Source organism: Polyodon spathula, chromosome 1, assembly GCF_017654505.1.
Source record: "Polyodon spathula isolate WHYD16114869_AA chromosome 1, ASM1765450v1, whole genome shotgun sequence".
Taxonomy (NCBI): domain Eukaryota; kingdom Metazoa; phylum Chordata; class Actinopteri; order Acipenseriformes; family Polyodontidae; genus Polyodon; species Polyodon spathula.
In genome coordinates this window covers 42,750,010-42,776,774 of record NC_054534.1, presented here as the reverse complement: position 1 = coordinate 42,776,774, position 26,765 = coordinate 42,750,010, and the positions used below count along the sequence as shown (strand labels likewise).

General features: G+C 36.1%; 1 protein-coding gene across 2 annotated transcripts in view; it reads left to right on the top strand.

Moving 5' to 3' along the window:
• Positions 1-26,765, top strand: part of LOC121318956 (proprotein convertase subtilisin/kexin type 5-like) — a 213,500-nt gene that overhangs the window by 77,647 nt on the left and 109,088 nt on the right. For both annotated transcript variants that reach the window (XM_041256193.1, XM_041256183.1), the window contains exons 8-11: positions 74-286; positions 3,550-3,650; positions 23,548-23,651; positions 26,066-26,183. In XM_041256193.1, coding sequence (XP_041112127.1) covers positions 74-286; positions 3,550-3,650; positions 23,548-23,651; positions 26,066-26,183 — 536 coding nt within the window. The remainder of the gene's footprint in view (positions 1-73; positions 287-3,549; positions 3,651-23,547; positions 23,652-26,065; positions 26,184-26,765) is intronic.

Here is a 26,765-nt window from a genome sequence, read left to right as displayed (position 1 = left end):
CTTCCCTCATACAAATGACCCAGAAAGTTTACAGTGAATCCTTGAATAATGAGAATTATGGTTGTTTCAACAGGGAAGAAAGGGCCGAGGCTCAATTTTTGTCTGGGCTTCGGGAAACGGAGGGAGAAGCCGGGATCACTGCTCCTGCGATGGCTACACCAACAGCATCTACACCATCTCTATTAGCAGCACAGCAGAGAGCGGCAAAAAGCCCTGGTATCTGGAAGAATGCTCCTCCACTCTAACTACTACCTACAGCAGCGGCGAGTCCTATGACAGGAAAATCGTAAGTGAGGGTTTACATTTGATGCATCTTTCTTAGATTAACTTGTGATAATAGCATCCCACTAACCATACCCTTGAAGTACAAAATCAGTAACAGTTGGATTGCTACGTGAGAGTGAACTTCCTTCCTCCAGGAAAAAAAAACAAGCACTTGTGCGTAGAACTGTTTGTGGCAACCGTTTTTAGGCAGCGAATTGAGTAAGCTTTACAAGAGTTAGCAACCAGAAAGCATACTTCTCCTCATCAGAAACCAAACGGTCTAATATCTGACAACCATTGTGCTTTAGCAGCAGTTGAATTATGGTATGTGTAAATTGGAGACACTAGATTAAATTTAAGATTTGCCTTATGCCTCATTGTTTTCGTGCACTTTCTACCAGTTAAACATAATAAATTGTGCGAGTGGACTCCTAGGCCTGTATCCACCACTTTCTGATACCAAACCAACACTTTAAAACAAGGAACATTTTTTATTTTCCTAGACACTGGTTGTTTGTTTGGTCTTCAGAATACTATGGACACTGCAGAACAGTTGTAGTGTTGGGGTCACTAAGGTTTTTCCTCAAAAATTAACGCTGAACATGATAAACCTTACCCCACGGTGAACTTTACTTAATATTCTCTGGAAGTCTGTGAGGGACTGACACCTATTGTAGCTTCTTCTTTTTTTATCAACAGATAATGTATCTAACCCATTCAGTATTCCCACATTAGCTATGAATGTAATAAAAGAAAACAGAAAATATGTTCTGTTCTCCTCTTCTCAGAATTCTGTTTATGTTGTTTAAATTGTGCAATCTTTATTTCCATAAAATTCCATACATTTCCTTTATTAACAATACTATTGTAAAGTAAACTATATATTTTATTCTACAAATTATACTTACAAATGCTTTCCAGAATCTTGTTTACAGTTGTCTTTTTAAAATTCGATAAAAGTAGCAGGAAATCAGTTTGCCACTTTTCATTCACCAGAGTAGCAGTTTAATATAATGCTATGAATGAAAATGAAAATATGAAATGTGTGCTTAAACATTTTGCAAGAAATACATACAGCTCTCATATTTTTACATTTGGCTCCTGAGATAAAACCTTGCAATATGTAAACTATATTTAAACCCTTGGGGGGGCTACACTGTTAATAGATGCTGTGTTCAAAATAGTGTGGCGAGGCGGGTTGGCCAGATTGTTTGAGGAGGCTTGTTTGTGTCCAGAAGGCATACCATGTCAGCATGTCCATGTGTGTGGCCTATGTGATTGATTACATGCCTCCTTGAGGATAGAAGTTCACAGCATCATGTCACTGCTAGACATGCGCCTCAGCTGTTGGTGGTCTGTTCACTTCAGTGATTTGTATAGGGTTACAGGAATATCAAGTGGCCTCTGACCTACTGAGTCCCTTCGTTGTATTGCTTTGGTAATTTAAACTGGAGTATCTCGACTTCTGTCAGCAGTTTCCTGCTGCAGGTGAGAATCCTGCTTCTGATATAGTTGCCTCTGTGTGGGGGGCGGGGCAGGCCGCTGAAGTTTCTTATTGGAATGATTAGGACTGATTTTCAGACAATGACTGTGTATGTAATATTTATTTCATCATGATACTAACATCCAGATATATCCAGAAAAAGAGGAAACTTGTATTTTTGTTATTTTAGTTAATTCATATCTTCTTATTGAAAATGATATAGTAGAAGAATAAATTAGTTAATATATTTCAGACCTGTACCAAGTTGCTCTTTAAGCCTGACGTTGAGGATAGTGATCCTCATCAAGGTTTTGGATAAGGGTTAAAGTGTGTCAGTCACTGGACTGGCAGAGTCCTTATCAGTCGGCTCAGTTGTTCTTAACTAAAGGATGTTGAAATGGCATTGCTGTGTTTTCCAGCTGTGCTAGTCTGAGCTGAAACGTCATTAGGATAATTAAGCTAGAGAACAATATAAACAACACAGTCGAAACTGCAAGTGAGACCCTCTTAAGTTGCCATTGTCAATGTCAAATTTGCTATTTCTTCCTGTCCATCAGTGAGACTGCCAGTTTTAACATTTTCCTGGTTATGTTTGTTTGTGATGAACTGGCAGGCTGTCCTTAACTGAACCTTAGATGGACAAACCTGCACACTTAACTGGAGATTTTCACATTTTAAATAAGAAAAGAGATATGTCAAGTCATTCTAGGAGTTCAGAGAGAATTAGGTGGGAGGGAAATAAATGAATACATAGGGTGTAAACTTTGAGCCCTGATCAACAATTCATATCAGATGGCAAAATCTCATTGTGAAAGTTTACTATGCATTGGTTAAGAGAGTGACATAGTTATCTAATCACGATTTATAGTAATTATACAATAATTAACAGCAACTGTAAATACCGATTAATGTTGTAATATACTGTATAACCCTATCCTGGGACCTTAACATTACATTTTATATAGGTGCAATTTCAGCAGCATCACCTTGCTCAAGGTTACCATGTTTTATTTAAAATGCATGTTAAGTGTTTAATCATCCCTATACAACAGATAATATCACAAAAAAAAAAAAAAAAAAACATTTAAGCTAGCAACTTCACATTTTCAGTATAGTATAAACTGTGGGCAAAATCTGGCTGCCATATTGAGGGCATGTAGCTTTTGGAGTTGCAGCTGCAGTGATTTATCTTAATGTTTAGTATACAGGTGTATTCTTTGATTGTCTTACTTAATATTTATTACCAGTGTTTCCAGCATAAATGAACCCTTTCACTGCACCATTGCTTTAAACTCTGGCAATATCATTGGTACAGACCACATGCTTTGGCTCATTTGTAGGATCTGACTCTCACAGTATCTTTCACCTGGGTTCCCTAAAACAGTGTAGTGGTCCAGGTGTTTAACTGGGTTCAAATTTGCTAATTTTGTTCAGTGTGCTGGTACTCTGAAAACAAACAGTATTTTGTGCGTGTACCTTTCACCGGATTGAAAATGATCAGCAGATCTCACCCATATAAACACAATTTTTGCAAAATATGAGCTGGAAATACTAAAACCAGACACTCTGCTGAAGCCAGCAGATAGACCTTAATTAGTTGTGTAATTAAAAATCACCAATCTTCATCCCTGCCAGAAGTGGTCACAGCCCTAGGAGCACAACTTGCTTTATATTTATAGCTCTGCTTCGCACCTTTCTTTGTTAGCTGAGAACTCTGACTTTGACGGCACCATAAGAGTCAACATAATCTATTATTATCCATGCCTTTTCCTTCAAAGATGTTCTCTTCGATCTCTTTTCAGATTACTACAGACCTGAGGCAGCGTTGCACAGACAGCCATACGGGAACGTCTGCCTCAGCGCCCATGGCAGCGGGAATCATAGCACTGGCACTGGAGGCCAAGTAAGCTTTTCATCCTTCCCTTCAAAGAACACATTCAGCATTTCTTTTCAATGTATTTCAACTTCGTCCAGGCATTCTTAACAAGCATATTACCAACATGAGACTCCTCCTCACGCACCGTTTGTAAACATGCCCGCATTTTTTACATAGTTTTGTATTAAATAGGGGCCCCTGTGCTTGAAAACTCAAAGGCTTAGAAACTATCCCTGTTGAAAGTTAGTTTCAGTGAGAATGGTCAAGGCAGAAAGGGGCGGGTTGTAGGATCCTAGTTGTAGGGGCCTGTATCTAAGACTGCACAGATTACTGATGTTTCGTGAGGAATCAGTTTTCCTTTCCTGAGGAGAAAAAGCAATAGTTGTTGCTCTTTGACTCCATAATATAGTCATATTTACCAAAAGCACCATTCTTTTGTAGGTTATGATAAAAGCAGAGTGGCTGTAATTGGTGGTTTGTAGGTTCACTGAATAGCTGCACTGTTCTTTGTTCTCAGTTACAATCCTGGCACCAAGATTTTCTGCTCTAAGAATGTGTTGATTGCTAGGAGAAGAACAAACCTGCTGTAATGTGCAGCTGCTTCACAGTGTGGCAAGCTGGGTGAACAATCCTTTTAGTAATTAAGGGCATTATGCAGACACTACAGATAACTATAACTGGATAACTACAGATTCCAGATCCTGAAGGAAATATGTCTGCACTGCTCAATTAGCTATATTTGTTTTTAATTCCAGTAGTTTTTGAGCAGCAAGGTCTACTCAGTCTATTTGTACTGGTAGAGAATACTGTAGGTGCTTGAAGCTGATTGGCCATATATAGACCACATGAAAACAAAGTTTCTTCTATGAACCTGAGAAGTCAAGGGGTTCCTGAGTGGTATTTTCAAAGCCTAGGTAAACAAATCTGAAGATTATGTTTATCTCTTTAAATATAATAAATCAAAAGAGTGTCAGATCTTAATCTTGCCACTGTCAAAAAACTAATAACGGGCCCAGTGTTATGAAAATCTAATATCCCATAGTGAATGTTTGTTTCAGTATAAGAATTTATGAAAAAAAACTCAGACATTGTAATTTAAAGATTTCTATGGTGACTTGACTTTCTATTTTTTAAAGTGTGACTACAATTGTGATTATTACTAGTCTTATTGACTCAGAAGATTTTACCACAGTAAATTTTTTTCAATTTCCAAACCTATAAAATTATATTTTACTCTCCTTTCAAAGGTAATTCATTTCTTGCTGAACACATATATGCAGTTATATTTAGAATTAGCTTTGGTTGGGTGGGTGGGTGGGTGGGTGGGCTCATTATGCTTTATAATACTGACCACAGAACATAAAACCTAGACTAGCACACAGTGTGTCAGTCAGATACATACAAAATAATGTTACACTATATTTAAAAGGGGGGAGTTTAGATTAAAAATAAACACCACATCAACTCTTATTTTGTTGCATTAAATAATAAGACTGACTATACACAGCGATGTGTAAAACCAGTCAAAACCACAGGGTTCAGTCCCAAAATAATAATAATACACACTATACACAGACACAGTGACAAATCCCAACAGTGAGTGCTCCTTGTGTAAGTGGTGATTTATACAGTAACAGTGAAACAGTAGTGCAGTGCAGTCTGGGGTTGATGTTGGCTGAATAGTGACAGCTCCCAGATTTAGTCTTCTGCGAATGATAAGGGTGACAGTTAATAGACAGACAGATACAACACGACAAAAACTCACGGTTACTTTTGGCTTTTACTGTTCTTTACAGATCTTTCACAACCATAACAAAAGGAACAGATCGCTCGGCCACATCCCGATATACCTTCAGTCACACCCCCTTTCGTAGCGATTCCAATCCATGACTGACACATCGCCTACCTCAGTAAGGCGCTGACTTCTAGTATTGTGGCTTCGCCCCCTTTTTGGATGGCTGACTTACAACTGACCCTAGAATGAACTGTCAAAACATCCAGTCCGGTGTTCATGTTATACCGTGCCCTCAGGTCGGGAGGAAGGTTGTTGACTAGGATTCATTCGCTCTCACAATTTATTAAATACATCTAAATTCTGTGATTCCAGGCATATACTGTTTACGCGTGTGGGTTAATGGTGGAGGATATAAAAAAAAAAATGGCACTACAGAAATGCATCATACAGATATTATGATTAATTTTCTGAAGATCCTACCCTCAGTATCTTCTTGAAGGCAACATTATCAGCAGCTCAGAATCATTTGCATAATGCTTTCAGTAGCTCATCTGAGTTTTTGTTTGCTTTTTTGTTTTTTAAATCCTTCTCAAAGTAAACACTTTGATCACTTGCATCAGTGTTTAGTGTGAGTAAATAATTTTTACAGCATAGACATTCTGTGCCAAGTAGACTAGAGTTGTCACTAGTTTGACAGGTATTTCGAATGCTCAATCTAGATTTTACCTACATTTTCTGCCAATTTCCAGCCCGTGTGTCACATCTCCCCAAAGAACTGAATATACAGGGGGGAAGGGTTTTTGCAAAATGTACTAACCCCAGTCTTCTTAATCCTTAGACGCATAAAGACTAATGTAGTGCATTCAGTGAGCCCTAGCCAAGAGTGGCAATTGAGCTCTGATTCAAACTAGTGAGTTCCTGTGTTATTCACTCAACTCTCCAGTGTGGTACTGCCTTTAATGGATGAGCCACTGAGACCCCTCAGGTGGGACAAATACAAAATAAAAACCACAACGTTTGAACAACAGATAGATCCTCAGTGTACCACCTGTGAGGAATAAAAATAACTATTTGCTGTCAGCCATTGAGTTTGGAATGCGGACTGAGAGAATTGGCTCAGGACAGGGCTGATTTAATTGTACCATCAGGTAAATGTGTATCAATTTATACAAAGTTATACAAAAAGTGAAACCTGTATATTTGACCTTTGTGTAACGTCAAAATTGTATCTACATTTTATTGTTCTGGAAGATTACCAAGTTGCTTGGACTCATCCCAACCTGATTGTGCTTGTAACTACTTGAACTTCCTGCATAGTTATTGTAAGCATCAGTGATAACCAGGTAAAGCTCCAGAAAATTACTGCAAAACATTCTGTAATGCTAAAGTTTCCATACCCTTCCGTGCATCTCTATAAATACTTGGATTTGAGTTTTTCTAGTCTCTCAAAGCTCCTTTTTTAAATTATCATCACTTACAGCAACTACAGATAAGTAAGATTCCTGCAACTAACTACATCATTTTGGACAATTTACATCCCTTACATCATTCATCAGTTTCTCCTCTCAATTTTCTTGGGTTGTCCTCTTCTCCTACATAAACAAAGCCGATGAAGCACTAGCATATGCATGGGCAGCAGTCCAGATAAGCTGCATACCTGCCGTTTTCCGCATAGCAATTTTGCTGCACAGTTTGTCTGCCTCTGCTACCGCCTCCCTTAAAACGTATTAAAAAAAGTATTACTTTAAAAAAAAAAAAAGCCTATTAAAATGGTATGGGTATATATATACACACACACACACACACACACACACACACACACACACACACACATATTATATATTATATATATATATATATATATATTAATATATATATATATATCATATATATATATATATATATATAATGTCCAGATTAAATATAATAAAGTTAGTGTCTTCAATTACTAGGAAATTATAAACAAAAAAAAACAACCCAACAAACATTATCCAATCTCTGGCTAGCCCTGTTGTCTTTGCAGCCAATCACAGTAATAATAAGAACAAATTGAAGCTACACAAGTTGAAGCGTAAACACCCCAGTCCAGCTACAAATCCAACTTGAACCATTGTCAGGTAATGCCAGCAACTACATTTCAGTGTAGTTCTCGAACTTAACGAACTGATGACAATAAAAAAAAAACAACGTTGAAAGAAGACTGGCTCAGCAAGAGTGGAAATGCCCTAATGGTAATGAACAGTAAGTAAGCAAGATTCGCAAGAACCAGACTTTCGCTGTCCGTCAGTGGTTCTCAGCGGACACTGTGAAATTCCCTTAAAACCGGATGTCTGGACGAAAACCAACTGAACTTATTAATCAGAGGTGAAAAATCTCAGCTGATTGGCTGTTTTACATCTTTTACTCAGTTCCCCAGGGCTATTGATGTGATCAGATCCTGGAGAACAAAATGTTGCTGTTTGTTTTGCCGTTGTTTTTACATTACGTACCCCATTGGTGCTTACAGACAGCTGTCTTGGCAAGTTGCTATTTCATTGGTCCACAAACAAGTACACTACTGTGAATTAAACAGTTATGGTGCAGTTCTACCGTTCACATTGCAGAAAGGAAGGTGCTGGCGAATTATAAATTAATATATATATATATATATATATATATATATATATATATATATATATATTTTTTTTTTTTTTTTTTTTTTTTTTCTGTTTCACTTGCTGCAGCGAGCGAAGGGGATGGGGTTTTAGATTGCTGACATTGTTGACAAAGCATGTAAGCCCCCACTCTCCAGGAATAATCCATGCATTAGGAATTAGTAGCTCACCTTCAAACTGTGAGCACCGGCTCTGCCTTTATTATAAACACTTTCCTGTTAAATATACTGACGGTACGCTTGCGTCTTGTACAACAATAACTAAGTCCTCTACCAGTTATTTGAACCCCTGGTTATGGATCAAGATGGTCCAAGGCGTTGGAAAGCTGTATTCTCTGCAGAAAACATGTAGGCATAGTGAAGACTTCATTTTCTTTGTGACCTGATGTTGATGGAGACAAACATAGTGATCCAGCAAATTGTAAAATACACCCCATGTTTAAAGAAGCATCTTTTGAAAAACAAGAAGTTGCCAGACATTTAATTCCCAGAGATGACAGAGTGAAAAATCAAGCGGCCGTTTTAAACTTTTATAATATTTTAAAATATTATTAATTTTAACAGACTGTTCAGTTTTTTTTTATTATTATTATTTAAACTTACATGACATAAGCAATTCGAATTTGTTTTTATTAGCACAATATTTGTTTCCATTTTTTTTCCCATGGTAATATAAAATGAAGCAAAAAAACGTTAACTTTGCTCTTTAAAATAAACATTTACAATATTAAATGCTTAGCATTGCAAATAAACCCAAACTAGTGGATGATTAGCTCAAGTTCAAGAGTGCTTGCCTTGTGTGTGCCGCACTGAAAGTATTTTGTGAGGCTTCTTTTGTAGATTCAATGATTATTATTATTATTATTATTATTTTATTTATTATTATTATTATTATTATTATTATTAAAGCTCATAAAACAAGAGGGAAAGGAAAGTGTCACAAAAATAGAAATTAACAGAAACAATTGAAAGTGTCCATAGTTCTTTTTTGACCTTTAACAATTAAAAGGGAGTGACTTTCTGATGTAAACAAGTTGCATTTGAGATACAAAGGAACAAGAAGATTAAAGAAAATACATGCTGTACAACAGTTATTTCAGCCCTTGTGCACAGGTAAGAAAAAATAGACTTCATTTGAAATTAAATATATATTTTACCTCAACTTGATTTTGACTGGATACTTACATCAAGTTTCACAGACCCTATTTTACCATCCTAACTTGTCAAAAAAAAATACAATTAAATTAAAAAATTACCTAATTTTGCTTGGCAGGTGCTATTTTGTTCACTCTCAAGTATTTGCGTCTCTGGATTTATGAAACCAGCAGTTAAAGTTCACTTTTTATTTGGTATACATTCTAATTTCAGGTGTAATCTGAATTTTAACTTCATTCAATTTGGATTTCTGAGCAAAAAATCCAACACAGCAGTGGATCCCAGATTCCTGCAACTTTTCAGCTTTTTTATTTATTTATTTTTTTCTTCTCACTTTCATCTGTGATTAATGCATTTCTTTATTTTACTTCTCTGTATGGCTTTATATTGACATTGTAACATGTTCACTGAGTGTAATGAATGTTAAAATCTGAAACAAAAAACACCAAGTTATCAAAAGTGCCCAGCCATTTAAAGTAGAGATATCAAAAACACAAGCCAAGTTTCAAGAAACCATTGGGCAGCACAAAGCAAATAGGTAGAACTGTAAAACTGATGAGGGCCAAGGTTGCCTCAATTGTTTCTTCTAACTTAGCCTGTGTTTTTGATACAAGTTAGAAAAAACTGTTGGGGCAACCTTTGCCAGCACCAAGCAAATAGGCACAACTGTTCAAAGCAGGCTTCCAAAAACTACCATAGCCAAGCTTCAATTGATTCAAAACTCTGCGGCTAGAATCTTGACACTTACTATTAGGCCTCCATTGGCTCCCTGTAACTCAAAGAATAGAGTACAAGGTGTAATCTGTCAAAGCGATGGGGGTCAAGGCTGCCCAAATTGTTTCTATGAACTTGGCTTGTTCGATCCACTTTTATTGGGCCTGAAAAACACAAGCCAAGTTAGTAGAAACATTTGGGGCAACCTTGACCCCCATCGCTTTGACAGTTGTGCCTGTTTGCTTTGTGTATATCAATCAATCAATCATATATATTTTTTTTCTATCCATATACATAATAAAATGTATCAAGGAGCTTAACAAAATCTACTTAAAAACAAGAAAATATTTCAATTATAATCCTGGTCGAACAAAAAAATCTAGTTTAATTTTAAACAAAGATATTGTGGGAACACTCCTGGTCGCTGGGAAAGCACTTCCAAAGTTTAGGAGCGAGACATCGAAAGGAGCACCGAAAGCACCTGTCCGGAAAGAAGGTACACAAAGTAGGTAGGCATCAACAGAATGCAGTGCTCGATTTGAGACGTAACGCTGTGCAAGTTCAGACAAATAGGAAAGTGCCCGGCCATGTATAACCTTATATGTAAGCAGAATGGCCTTGTACTCTATTCTTTGAGTTACAGGGAGCCAATGGAGGCCTAATAGTAAGTGTCAAGATTCTAGCCACAGAGTTTTGAATCAATTGAAGCTTGGCTATGTTAGTTTTTGGAAGCCTGTCAAAAAGAGCATTGTAGTAATCCAACCCTGATGTAACAAAAGCATGGATTAAGGATTATGCTGCAGCTGTGTCCAAGTGTGGACGAACATGAGCAATATTTCTGAGATGAAAGAATTCATTTTTGCAGACAGATCGAATATGCGCTTCAAAGTGCAATTCTGGATCAAAAGTAACACCCAGATTCCTCATAGAGCGACTTAAATTGAAACAATATTGTGACAGCAGGATTTTAAAGATTTTTTTAGATCCGACACACATAGCCCCTGTTTTTTTAGCATTTAACAGTTATGACTCATCCAGCTTTGGATATCAGACAGACACTGAAAGCAACTGAGACAGCTCCAGATAATTGAGATTTAACAGAAATCTATAGTTGGATATTGTCAGCATACATTTGAATATATATAATCTATAATTATATAATATATATATATATATATATATATATAATATATGTATAATATATTGATATATATCTATATAATATATATATATATATATATATAGATATATCTATATATTCTAGATATATATCTATATATATATAAAGTCTAAATAAACATCCAAATTCTTTTTATCGCTGTTGGCAAAGGTTTGTAGCTTGATGGTAGACATTTTAGTGATGTCTTGGTTGTACACTGATCATGTAACTTCTGTTTATAAGAACATGGCCACTGCAAATTGCTTATTAAAACTGTATTGTTAAAAACAAAAGCAGCATATAAACAGATAGCTATACACCACAACGCGTTTCAATACTCTTGTGTCTTCATCAGGTGGATAGTGTTTTCTATTTAAGAACAACCCTTATTTATAGACATAATCTCTCAAATAATTATTTAATTAGCAGATTCAATTGCACCTACTTATAAATTATTCATAAAGAAATAAAAGAGGTGTATATAGACGACAGCAATGCATACATTACAAAGCACAGTAAACCTCCAATGCAAAAAAACAGTCACTCTCGTGCAAATTGAATATTTAAAAACATTTCTCATTTGGCTGGATTGTAAAGCAAACTCTGCATATCTAATTATACAAATGAAAAACACTGGCAAAATAGAACATTTCTCTTCTTTTTTTCAGTTCCTGCAAGCAATTAGCTCATTTTATTAAAGAAACTTTAATCCTCATTTCTTATCTGACAACAATTAACTCAGTTTTGTCAAAAAGCTTGACTTCTGTAAAAGGGTAAATGTAAATAGTAGCCTAGTCTGCTAGGTTAAGGTGTGCATCTGTAGTGTAGCGGTTATGTAATTGGAGTGAAAGTATAACTAGTAAGGGTTCAAATCCTGCCACACATATATATATATATATATATATATATATATATATATATATATATATATACCACACACACACACACACACAAGACAGATGAGACAAACAAACTGAACAGACAAGTCCTGCAACAAAGCAATTGTCTGGGTCGTTCCAATATATGTATATATTTTAATTTGAAAATACAAATGTACTTATGTACAAAAATCTTCACTAATATACAATTGAACAAGAACTGTTGAGTATTTATTTTTGTTTCATAAAGTATTAAATGGCAGTGTTTATATCTGATCGTGAAAAAGAAATATCAAGATAAAGAAAGAAATGTATTTGGAGTAACTATTAATTTATTAATTTATTTATGTATGTTTTACTTTTATCATAATATATAGCTTATCCTTCAGCATAGCTAATTCTCAGAAATTAACATTACTTTTTGTCCAGTCAGCCAGCTGAGAGTTCTCGTTACTCTCCCGAGAGTCCCGAGAATTCTCAGCTGGCTGACTTAATCTTTCAAAATACTGCTTGTTCTCTCAATTAATCGTAGCACTTGACAGTAACGCAACACACTTGCAAATTGGAAGTTATACTTTCAAATCGCACGCATGCTAGACCTTTTTTTATATTTATATTTTGTAAAAAAATATATCTTTTGCAGGCAAATGTTCCATTTTAAAACAGAAAAAAATAATTCAATATAAATGATATAGATGTCACAAGTATATTTCCCTGTTGACAAAACAAGTTAATTGTCATTAAACTCGGACGTCCTGTAATAAAAATATGCGTGGATAAAAGTGCCTGGGGTCTGCAAAAATATGCAAAACAGTGGGAGAAAAAGGAGAGGGACATTCTTACCTTACTTTGGCAACTTATTTCTTTTTCTATATGACAGGTGTTGACTTTTTTTTTCCTACATTTTATATAAGAGTGTTGGGAACTAAAAATTAAAAGTGAAATGGTGCTTTTGGCTGATTTACTTTTTCTGCGCCAGTACCCTGCAAACACGTCAACTATCCTTTTGCCATATAGAGTCTTTGCAGTTCTCACTGATAACTTGGCGTGAGGAACTACCGTTCCTCTCAATAAGGTAACGTAATTAATTTGCAGAGTCAGTGTGATACCTTGAAAAAAATGCACTGAGCCGATCAAGAACCTTGTAGAACACACACGTGGCTGTACAGCAGTTCAAAGTAACATTGCAGTTAAAATGGAAGGCTATTTTTGAATGTCTAGCCCATTACCATTGAAGATTGTACATTGTTTAATTGAGATCCCTCCTGACTTCAATGTAATGTTGCATTTCACCATTTAAGAACTGTATCAGTACAATTACATTTGTTTTTTTAAATGTATTTTTTAAAGTCTGTCTGCCGGCATTTCTGAGCAATTTAATTGTTCACATTGTGATTTTTTTTTTTCTTTTCTTGGACCAGATAAAAAAATAAATTAAAAAAATTTAAAAATTAAAAACAGCGGTTTTGATACTGCAAGTTGTGAGAAAAAAAACAGCAAAGCAGATACATAAATACTTTATAACATTACTTGCCAGTGTTTTTTTTTTTAAATTTTAAATAAATGTGTGGCACTTATTTATGCTTCTATAATATATATTAAAAGCTTTAAAAAATGTGTTTATGGCCACAGTCATAGGATGCAGTTTCGCCGTCGGCTGTCTTCATCAATATTTGTATAAAAAAAAAAATGGCGTCACAAGGACGACTGACTGAATCAGAAGATTGTGCGGGAGATTTGTCTGCAAACATTTAAAACATGTGCCAGTACAATCAAAACTGGTACGTAGTGATTCAGACACTGTTTTTTTGTTCCTGGTGCGTATTCATTGGAAAGACAATTTGATTTCCCCATGGAAAATAGATTTCTTCATTCATGCCCTGGCACCGGAGTTAGAGCAGTCAGGCACTATATCAGCATTTTCAAAACAAATCAGTAAATGTTCTTAAGTCCAGGTTCTGCCTATAGAAAGAAGTACCGGAATGCTGTTCTGACAGGTTCCGGTTCAACTACACCAATTTGCTCCATACATATACACTACTATTGTTGATTAAAAAAAAAAAATAATAATAATTTTTAGTTTGTTTTTATTCTCTATAAACCACTCTTTTTTATTTAAATAAGGAAGTTAGTAGGTTCATGTTTCTGCAGGGCCATGAACGGGTTTAAGTTCATCACCAACATTTTAATAAAATGTTGTTACTGTCATTAAGCACTAGTATTAATCTGAAGCAGTGGTATTTCAAAATAACAGAAGCCCATTTTTACTTTAATGAAGTAGGCTAAAATGTATTTTTTTGTCATTTAAAAAGTGTCATTATTTATAGAAATTAATTTTCAGCTTTCATGTTTAAACTTGTTGTGTACTACTAATAATAGCAAATCAAGTGGGAATTTGTTTGCATTGTTTAAGATGTTTTTCAAGTCAAGTAAGCTTATTTGTGTATAAAAAAAACAAGAGTTGCAGTCCTTCTTTCCCAGCCAGCACCATGTTTAAAGGCACGTACCTGTAATTGTAAGGTAATTAAAATATTTTTGCTTATATTACTCTCTCCATCATTCTGTGCCTTGTCAGCGCTTGTTAAAGATATAAAATAATGCACCTGATCCGAAGCAAGTAGTTGATGAAAAAAAGCTACAAGAAATAGATGTCTACAATTATTTATTGATTTATTTGCAAAATTCAAAAAACAAAAATGCTAATTCATAATCAGACATGGGGTCAGATGCATTTAAATGCAAATAACTTCATATTTTTGAAATTATGAAACTGCAAATATGTGACTTACACCAAATACATTTAAAATACTTTCCCATACAACAGGCATTAATTGATTGATTAGTCAAACATTAGTACAATTTGGGCCATACTCATAAAACTTACTGTCTCCTTTATCGTGCTGGTGACAGTGTTTAACATGACAGTATTTTATTGGGTGATGCATAAATGCCATTTACCGTCGAAAAAAAATCTGTGTTGGTTTTTATTGATAAAATAAATTCCTGGATAGAACAAATAACATGACAATGAATGTGCTGCATATATGGACTTTATTAAAGAATGCCAGATACCTTTGGGTAGCCAAGTTTTGGGACTTTTTAATTGATTTCCACATCTGTATAACTTGACAAAGCTTGCCTTACACTTCCAACCAAGTCAGTGGATGCAGACGTGCAGTCTCAATGTATGGGTAAATCCACACAGAGAATGTCGGCAGCAGCTGTTGAGATGTTGCATGCTTGCCTTTTACCAAATAACAGCACTTTGTTTTAGTAAGGAAGCAAGTACCACAATTTGTCTTTTATAGTGCTATGAAATATTGTCTAGGTGTATTTAATGTTTAAACAGGTCCGCGGAATGTCAGTTTTTACTTTTGAGCTTCAATTCAGTCACAATAAATAATAATAATAATAATAATAATAATAATAATAATAATAATAATAATAATAATAACGTTGTATCCCACCAGCATGGTGCTTCACATCCAACTCGTCGCTGTGTGATGCCACGCTCTTTTTTTACACAATTTACAAAATGCCTTTGTAACACAGTCGTATGATTGAATCCAGTTTTTTTTCCTACTGTGTTTGGTACTAGCACTAGTCTTTTTTGCTTTTTAGTGACAGGCTCATCAACAACACCAGCCACCATGACAATTTGCCAGTAAAACCAAACATATGTGCAATTTCCTCACAAGAAAATAAAAAATTCACATTTTACGCTTGGGTTTTCAACGTTTACTCTAAAAATTGGGACAAATGGCATCCCGACAGTACCTCAGTCGGGACGCGGGACAAAGCCCCTAATATTGTGACGTCTTGTCACCCTATCCAAAACTCCAGAGGATTTGCTTCTTGAGGCATACATGGCTCAGATAGGTAGTTTACAATCTCAGACTCTATTGTAGAAGGTTTGGCCACACTAGAGGAGCACACAGAAGTGAGCTGAAAAATCATTTTCTTTTCTTTGCAGGTGGTTCACAGACTTCCTTTTCTGTTTGTAAGGTCATAAAAGCAGTTTCAGCTGCAACTTTGAGAATAAGGTTCTCTTTGTGCTTGCTGCCTCATTGTATGTGCACCACTGTAACTTGAAACGTGGGTCCAAGACTGAAACAGTTATGAATACATCACGCTCTTCATAAGGTGAAAAGCGCTTGTTTACAGAGACTTGCAAGGAATACACAAAGGGCAACTCAAATTTCTGACTTAGTCTTCCTCTCAGCCTTTGGAATAATCACACGTGGCACTACCATACTTCCAGTGGCAATATTCTCACCTTGAATGCAATGAGTTGCACTTTCAAATGGTGCTAGAATCTCCATCAAGTCACTGAGTACATTCCTGTCATAAGCAGTGAGATGCTGTGGAGTGTCAAGTTCTCATAGCTTCTCCTCTGGCACCCTCAGGATGGATGGGATCATGCTAAGTTGAGAGTTCCAATGTGTTGCATTGGCTGTCTGAAGGCATTTTTCAGACTCTAGTATATCTGATGCATGTGTGAGAGACTATAGAGGCAGTATTGCTCAAAACCTTGTTTATTTAACCACCTTTCTTGAAAACGTCCTTGATGACCAATTGTAATGTGTGAGCAAAGCAAGGAATGTGTTCCCACTGTTCCAACTGTGCGTAGGTGGTGCTGTCAGTTGTAGGCAACAAGATCTTCATCATCAGTATCATCATCACAAAAAACACTAGAAGAATCCTTAACATCTATATTCTCAAAGCCAGGTAGAGAGACTGCCTTAATCGTATTGGCAGCATGACTGTGGTTATGTTGGTGACTTTACTTGTGAGATTAAAGCCAGCAATGGTCTCATGGTACTGTTCAGCTATACTGTCAGCTGTGTGAGAGCTACAAAAGTGCTTGTAAGCAAGCATGACAGAGTTCATTGTCCAATCCTGACAGAAATGAGCAGCAATCCCAATATAGCTGCACATCTGCCTGTTAGAGCAGATGTCAAGGGTCACACAGACATTCTGGGATTGCTGCATACAAAGGGTGGGACCTTCTTTGAGCTGCATACACTTCTCATGAATCAATGTTGAGACAAGATGTTTTCTGCTGGGAACCTCATAACATGGGTCCAGTGTGTTCAAGAATGAATAGAAGTATGTACTGTCAGCCAATGAGAGTGGGATCAAGTCTCCTGCCGTGAAGGTCTCTAGGGCATCAGTGATGTCAGTTTGGTGACAGTCTGTGAACTTTTACTTGCTCCTGCTGGTCTGTTTAGCCTTTCCTGGCAGTTTTGTAGTTTCCTCTGAAACAAAACAAAAAAAAAGTAATAAAGAGTACACTTGCATATGTCATCTTTTCTAACTGCCTATAAGGAAGTAATCTTACATGTAAGCTCTAAATTGGTAGAACACGCTCATGTATAAATCTACATTAACAATTTATTTACATTACATTAGTGTTTTCTTTTGCAGTTTATATGGAAATAAACAAAAAAAAAATATTACCTTAAGATGATTGAGAAGACTGGATGTTGCTTTAGTTGAGCCAGAAAGCTCAGTATGGCAATAATTACATTTACAGGGTATTTACCATTGCCATCTGGCTTGTCAAGCACCTTATATTACTGCTGTATCACAGCCTGAACTGTACTTGACGTCTTTTCATTAGGGTTGACTTTCCTAAGTAAAATAATACCATAATGCTGTGTTGTATTTATTTATTTATTTATTTATTGTATATTTTCAAGCTTTCTAACATCTATGCAGGGTATTTATAGTCATTAATAGTTACAGCTGATGATTTACTCAGAACAGAGCACCCAATAAATGGCGGTTTAATACTTTAAATGACCTACCTTTGTTTGTCAAACTGTGTCAATCCTTCATACTTTAAAGGTTGCCAAGATCATGAACAGGTTAGTATGACTGAGCTGGATGCATGGTAATTGTAGATGTGTGATTTGCAGGTCTCATCTTGATGTTTAGGGGTTACACACAGGTGAGAACAACTTTTTCAAGTTATTGAACACTATTTAAATGCATTTGAAATGTTTTTGAAGCTTTCCCATGATTTTAAATACAAATCGGCAGAATAGGCAAATACCAAGGGAAATTCAAATAGTTTACAGTTTGCATTTGACCCCAAGTCTGTTCAAATGTATTCATACCCTCACAAGGAAAATTAAATCGATAGCTAGTTGAGGCACATTTTAGTAATAATAAACTCTTTTGAACGATTAGGATATTTGTCAGTGATTTTTTTTGTGATTTCTGACCATTCTTCAACACAAAATTGTTCCAGTTCATTCAAATTCTGAGGACTGCCTTCAACTCATACCAAAGATTCTCAATCGGATTTAGATCAGGACTTTGACTAGGCCATTCCAAAACCTTAATTTTATTTAACTATTCTGAAGTAGATTTTGATGTGTGCTTGGATCGTTGTTGTGTTGGAACGTCCAGTTGCACTTTAAGCCAAGTTTTGTAGTGGATAGTCTCAGGTGATTGGCCAGTATCTTTTGGTATGCTATGGAATCAGTGTTACCATGTATTGGAACTAAATTTCCTGTGCCATTAGAGGAAAAACATGCCCATAGAAGGATATTACCACCTCCATGCTATGGTGCTCTTTTCTTTGTACGCCACACAAGACTTTCTCCAAACATAACATATTTTCTACTTTTTTAGAATTAGGTTCTGCATTGTCATATTGAAATGTCTAGCACTCTGTAGACAGTACTATCATAGCATCAAAGGGTATGAATATTTTTTAATTCACATTTTTAGAGTTTTGCAAAAATATTACTGAAATAACTAATTGTAAACATCAATTTCTTGTAACTTTTTTTCTTCATCTACAAAAGCAAAACTTTTCCTAAAAAAGATTGTTCCTAAAATTCTTTGTTTTTGAGAAATGTCTAGACTTTATAAATTTCCATTGGGGTATGTAAACTTTTGACTACAACTGTATATACATATATATTTATTTAAATAAACATTTTCCTCTCTATGTTTGGCAGTTAGTCATTCAGTTTACCCATCACTTTTTAACAAATTTAGGCACAAAATTATTATTATTATTGCTTCTGACATTGATTAAAGACTGAATTGTTATACTGCTTTTAAAAATGAAACTCACCTATAGGTACCAAAACTGACTTGGTGTTACTGAATAAGAAAGTTTACTGATCCAGAGCTTATCTATACTCAAAGTGAGTATAAATTAGATTTATATTATTATACAGTTAATTAAACTGTTAATGCAAAAGCTTTCTTTTTACAGTTGGTTATTAGTTATCAACATTGAAAATTATGTCAAACTCCTTAAATTAGGTCTTTGAAAATTGCCATAATGGTCCTTGATAGGTCCTTAAAGTTTGTATCAGATAAACTGTATTAACCCTGTATTTACAACGTTTGATTGAGTTAAGCAGAGGTTGTATATGATTTTTGCAGCTGAGATTTTATAAGTTTTTGAAATGTTACTCTAATGAGTAACATTTCAAAAACTTACGTTTGTTAACAAGCCTCGTGTGTGATTTATCAGGTTGACCCATCTGGTAAAATGACAAGTTGTAGTGAAATCATTTTTTTAAATTTCGTTTTCTAGTCAAGTTCAAATTTGCTTCTGAAAGTGGTCCAGAGTGGCTCAAGGGGATTGGATTCAATTAATGTAAAATAAATCCTAATGTGCATGTGGACTTCATTTTTCCAAACCTCTTGGTAGGTATTTTAAAGAGATTATGTTTGCATAACTTGTGCTCAGCATGCTGACAAGTTTACTGCTCCTTTGAGTAGGGTGGTATTTATTCAGCAGCAAATAATAATACTAAGTATGAGAAGATGGCTATTTAAATAACCAGATGATTAACTGGTTCCAAATAGTACTGATTAACATGTAGAAAACAGAAAGTACTGATTAGAGGAGCAACTTCAGAATGGAGTGAGGTAACCAGTGGAGTACCACAGGGATTAGTATTAGGTCCTCTGCTATTCCTAATCTACATTAATGATTTAGATTCTGGAATAGTAAGCAAACTTGGTAAATTTGCAGATGACACAAAAATAGGAGGAGTGACAAACAATATTGCAGCAGCAAAGGTCATTCAAAATGATCTGGACAAGATTCAGAACTAGGCAGACACATGGCAAATGACATTTAATAGGGAAAAGTGTAAGGTACTGCACGCAGGAAATAAAAATGTGCATTATAAATATCATATGGGAGATACTGAAATTGAAGAAGGAATCTATGAAAAAGGCCTAGGAGTTTTTGTTGACTCAGAAATGTCTTCCTCTAGACAATGTGGGGAAGCTATAAAAAAAAGCCCAACAAGATGCTTGGATATATTGTGAAAAGTGTTGAATTTAAATCAAGGGAAGTAATGTTAAAACCGTACAATGTATTAGTAAAACCTCATCTTGAATATTGTATTCAGTTCTGGCCACCTCACTACAAAAAGGATATTGCTGCTCTAGAAAGAGTGCAAAGAAGAGCGACCAGAATTATTCCGGGTTTAAAAGGCATGTCATATGCAGACAGGCTAACAGAATTGAATCTATTCAGTCTTGAACAAAGAAGACTACGCGGCGACCTAATTCAAACAATCAGATTTCTAAAAGGTACTGACAGTGTCGACCCAAGGGACTTTTTCGACCTGAAAAAAGAAACAAGGACCAGGGGTCACAAATGGAGATTAGACAAAGGGGCATTCAGAACAGAAAATAGGAGGCACTTTTTTACACAGAGAATTGTGAGGGTCTGGAACCAACTCCCCAGTAATATTGTTGAAGCTGACACCCTGGCATCCTTTAAGAAGCTGCTTGATGAGATTCTGGGATCAGTAAGCTACTAACAACCAAACGAGCAAGATGGGCCAAATGGCCTCCTCTCGTTTGTAAACTTTCTTATGTTGTTATGATTAACATACACTTTGCAGACTTTAATTCTGGGCGAATTGAATTAGTTACACTAGCTTTTAAACAATGGTAAGATAGGAGCTGCATATTTACCCTGCTATTGGGAGGCAAAAGGGTTGTCTGACTTACAGAGCAGCAGCACTAGGATCGGGAGGTTAGGATGTCCCATATTTATACAGAAACAATCACAAGATTTCACCTACATTTCACTCCCACCCCCTGGGTCTTGGTTGCTTCAGGTTATACACACCAGTTTTTTTACTGTGTATTAGTGTTTTCCATTCGCAACATAGTTCAGAGGTTTTTATTGCTCTTTTTGGAGTCTATTTACCATTTGCTTCTTCCTTAATGAAGCTAGTTGCAAGTTTGATCTATATTTTGTACAGAGTGAAATAGAGTGTTGTAGCAAAGTTTTAAAGATCTGTTATTCATATTATAAAACGGCAGGTGCCTGATTGGTCAATCACATGTTCCCCCCCATTGAAAAATTTCACGTCCACGTGGTTGGAGCCTCATCACAAAATATTTATAATTAAATATGAATCTGCAAAGGGTGAACAAAAGCAAGCAGGAGATGGGGAAATTGAAATAACCAGGGACTCCATGCACCCCTTCCATTACAATAAAGCATGTACAACACCTGACAGGTTTTCAAAAATAGATGAGTTAGGGAAACAATATGCAGCACTAACATTCAAAGAAAAAAAAACAGAAATAATAACTCCCACACTAAAACAAACAGATTGTAGAATGATGTTCAAGGACTTTAATAGTCCACTGTGTCCTGTAACTCCACTACAAAAATACATATCGAAAATGCCTGCTTTTTATTTAAAACATTGCCGCCTCCCACAACATCACTTACTCACTGGAACCAATGGGTATAAATTACCTTGGTTCAGTTATGTTGAAGCTCAGCAGAGTGGTGGGACTATCAAATATATACACACACACACACACACACAAAATCATTCAATAAGAATGTTACTGCTGTTCATATTCCAGCCAAAGCAAAGCCAAGGAATCTATCAGAAGCTACTGGCATAGAACCATCCAAATTCAAACAGTCCTTTGTCCCAGAGCAAAAGCAGAGGCTAACTCCTCCCTCACACAAACATCTGCACACTACAGAAATACATTTTTTAGCAAATGTTCTTAATAATAAACCCCATATTCTCCAGTACAACTACACATAGGATCAGTAGGTATTATTACTGTATGTAAAGTAATAAATATAGTACTGTACCTCATACACACACACACACACACACACACACAAGCAAGCAAATGCTCACCTGAACATTCTTTTTTAAAACAGCAGAAGGACATATCCAGTGTTCAGGATAATGTTTTGGGTCATTAAGTAATGTACTCTCCAATTTAGACATGATGTGAGCAAAATGTGTTTTGGATGAATAAAATGCAACATTACCTTGAAGTCATGAGTACCGTCCATAAATACTGTACATACTTTTAAGGCTACCTTATGGGATATGCATTCTAAAAACTCAGTTGGCAGATAGATAAATTGGTAGGTTAGGTTGCTTATTCACGCTTATTCACCATCACAAACGCGCGTTGTAAATTTATTAAAATTTTTATTGAAAACCTGGACTTATTGATCATGTGTTTCTGGCAATAACCAGACAGGCTACAATCTGTCCGATCATTTCTATGGTCCATTCTCTAGCTACCGCATGCAGTGTATTCACCCATGACCCTTGAGACACCAAGAACCAACAAAGTACAGAAGCTTGATTTACGCATTAAATTGAAATGTCATACGTAATTAGTATTTCTTGAATGAGTAAAAGTCCCATTATGCAACTTATCTTGAGTGCTGGACACACCAATGGAAATCATTATCAATATTAATTGTTAAATTATATTAGTAAGTAACAATAAGTGCCGTTTTATGATCGAATTATGGAACTCAGGGATGTTGTGATGTGGTGAAATATCACAGCGGTGTGGTGTTAGACGCTCATAACGGCCATAGCTGTTCTGATATTTCCCACATCACAATACCGTTGTACCACAATTCTTAAGCGTGTTGATCTTACTTAAAAAAAGAAATGTCTCTTTAACTGCCACCTGGAAATAACAGAGCCAGTTATGTAATGACTTCTGTTGAATAGCTTGCAGGGTAACCCTCTTGAGATCAGTTTTGGCTTGTTATTCATGTCGTAGTATCTTAGACTGTCAATTAAAGAAAGATGGAAACACTTAGAGCAGCTGAGGATAATTTGTTAAGGATACTGTGAAAGGACAGCATTGTGGTGCAGCCTTGCATGGCTGTAGAAATAGCATGCAGAGGTGAAAGGAGGCAGTTTAAGCACCCTTGTGCATATTTATTTACAAATAAAAAAACAAAGTAAATAGTACTGTGTCTTTAAATATGACGAGACTGTGTACAGTGGAGTCCAGACAGAGCAAGTATGGAAACAAGTGGTCTGGTCTCCACAAGTGGAGACTGCTTCTTATATACACCTGTGGCTGGTCTTAATTGGTTGTTACTCAGTTAAGTTACCCAGCCACAGTCTGCACGTGTATTTGGCTATTAACCCTATCCCTGCCAAACGGAAATAACAACAAATACATTTATTTATAGGGGTTTGCACCCTGTCACACGTACCTTTTCTTGTAAAAAGTAATGAAACTAAATCCGCCTTTATGTTAAACTGCCTTCAAATTTAATGACATACTTTAGTTTGATGCCTGGGGTTGACTGCTTTGTTTGTTTTTTGTCCTTTCAGTCCTTTCTTGACATGGAGGGATGTACAGCACATTATTGTAAGGACCTCAAGTGCTGGCCATCTGAGCGCACCAGATTGGAAAACCAATGCAGCTGGTTATAAGGGTAAGGTATTTTTTTATATTCTTTGTAGGTAGATTAGAGGATATGTTTGAGTGATGGAATACATAACTACCAAGGGACCAGTTCCTTGGCTGGTTCTGTTTTTCCCCACAAATTGATTTTTTTTAGTTACCCATAGCAGAACATTCATCTATTTTTTTGTCTCCTACTCAATCTTCAGTGCTTAAACTGTAGCTCGTATGCTGAAGAAACCAGTTGATGTGATGTATTATTTTAATTTGATTTAAATAATGCAAACAATACAGCACCTCAAACAAGTAAGTCTTCCATAACTGTTAAACACACAGTAGTGCTACATTTTGAAATACTAAAAGAAACTAAATTCACTGGCAATGGTTTCAGCAAGTGTCTTCAGTGTTGAAAAGCTAATTGATAAGATCCAGTAAAAATAAAGGGAAAACTTGCTGTATATAGAGGTCACTATTCATAAAGACATTGTGCAGTATTCATCTCGTAGTCTTCAACTGGGTTGAGATTGATGATTTATGTTGGTCAGGTTATGTGGCAGTTGTGTCTAAATATGAGTTCAGACATGTAGTTCTCTTGGGCATGGGACAGAATTGAAGGGGCACAGTGGTGATTCCCAGTCCATATGTCTACTTCACTTAGTTTCTTAACGGTGGTGAAGCATTGGAACAGGCTACTAGACAGAGTTGTTGATCCTTCAAGAACAGACTGGATGCTGTCATGAGCAATACTGTATAACCCTATGACCACAATAAAACCTTAGCTGGCCATCTGGAGGAAGGATGGTCTATCTAGCCACAGATTCCCAGAAGTTTTATATCCCCTACTAACCTGGTTAGGGGTTTTGTTTTTCCTCTCCTGTGCTAACGGATCACGCTGGCACCAAAGCGAGCAAGCCTAAGTAAGCCAAATGGCCTTTTCTCATTCTGGAATTTCTTGTTTTTATAGTGTTTCCATAAAGTTCACACACTGTCATTACTCTGGCCATTTGCCAGTTCTCAATCCAATTAAGAACAATGATTTCTGAGCAAGGTGACCAACCTAATTTGTTAGCTGGACAATTGTCATATGTATGAAAGATTTTGCACATGAAAAAGGTTTACAGTAGGTGAAGACAATGTGAACTTTAGGTCATCATAAAGAAGGATAGAGATTTACAAAGGCTAAGATATGCATCATTACATTTCTTTGTTTACAGTTTTTAATGTAGAATCAATATTTGTGTTCCCAGCAGATTTTATTTTGTATTTCTGTATCATTTCCTATTATAGGGATTAGAGGGTTAAATAAGTATGTTTAAAAAATCCCACTTATTTCAAGACTAGTAACCACATAGTTATTTTCTGTGTTGAAATAAGGACCCATTTCAGTACCTGCAGCTGCTAGCCAAGCCCACTTCAGCAAGACATTTGAAGTTCTGGCCTCGCACAGGCAGCCAGATATCAGCTGTCTGGATGGCTTCCATCTGTAAGCGCTATTGGCGTCTGCAAATGTTTTATACCTTCAAACTTGGCTAGATTGATTGTCTTTTTTATTTTTTAAGTTAGTTTAACTAAGGAAAATAAAATATATTGTTTTCGTTTTGACAATGTATGGCACTGTTTACCGTTACATTAGCATTTGTATGACAACGTGTTTATTTGAAAGTCTGAATATTTTCGTGAATGTTTTTTTACACTTAAAGTAGGTTAATCAAAAATACAAGGGAAATGGTCACTAAAGCTGCATTAGTTGTTACAGTGTTATTTTACAGTAATTCTGATTATCTGTTGGGGGAGGGATGAAAAAAATGAAATGACTATGGTCAATTTTATTTTTATTTTTGTTCACCAAATTATTTATGTAGGCTTGCACTCCCAAGTTTGTTCATCTCAAAATTTCAGGATTTGTTGATGGAGTAAGACATGCCAGTACCTTTTTTATTGGAGTGCGCTCCTAATAAAAAATGTGTTAGTGCCTGTCCTTTCCTTTAACCCTAACTTGTAACTCAATTGATACTAGTTGTCCACAAAAGTATATGATTCACTTCCATCGGCTCTCACTCGCAACATCTCCTTTGACTGCCGACACAAGTTAAGGGTGTGTGTGAGTTTCTGTCCCTAATTACCTGTCAGATAAGATAAAAGAACCAGACTGTATTCATACAAGTTACATGTTTTTAAACTCTAGATTTTTTACTGCTGCAGTCCCTGTTTCAAATTGCTTTGATGTTTCTATTCACATGTCCTGCGTCATTACTTAACTGGAGAGTTTCTACCCAAGTCATTTTACTGGCCACCTCGTTTGCTGAGCCCACCTCCGTTTTGCTGTGTGAAAGAAGGACACTATCAGTAGTCTCTCAACTACCTTTCACCATGGTGTTTGGTCTGCTACAACAAAGTGGTTATTTTTGAATTTGTAAGCCTATTTATGTGTTTTAATTTTCTCAGTGAGCCATCTTTATGGGTTTGGACTGATGGATGCAGAGGCCATGGTAAAGGAAGCTGAGAGGTGGAAAGCTGTGCCCACTCAGCACATATGTGTGGAGAGTGCAGACAAGCAAATAAGGTAAACATTAACACTTTCATGAAGTCAAATATGAAACTGCTTCCTAAAATCAATGAAAAAATCCCTTCGGATCACACAGCTGTCATGTATTTGCATCCCTAAATGCTGTTTCTTGAATACACACCAGACATCTTGTTGCATATACAGTTTTGTCAGTTTCCTGAATTCGTATGTATTTGAATGCTCGCCTTCCCAAATCATTAAGGATTTGTAAATCATGGGGTAGGTTAAAACAAGTACACCACACAGACTTCAAACACGTCTACACCAATCCCAGCCACTTTATGAAATCCATAAACTTCTTGCTGGTCTGATCTGCAGATGTATCGTTTGAGAGAGAAACTGGGTTACGGACAGGCTTTTGTTCATCAGACCCAAAACTACTTGTCATTCAAGAGTATCTTAGACATCACATCCCCTTTGATCCTTTTGTTCCTTTAACCCCCATTTAACACCTGCTGCCTTGAACACTATAATGTAGTATGACTTTGTTATTGTGGTCAGTTGGTTTTCCCTACACTGTCAACTTCCAAGTGGATATAAGAACAGAAAGATCAACATTTGTCCCAGTGGGGTATTTGT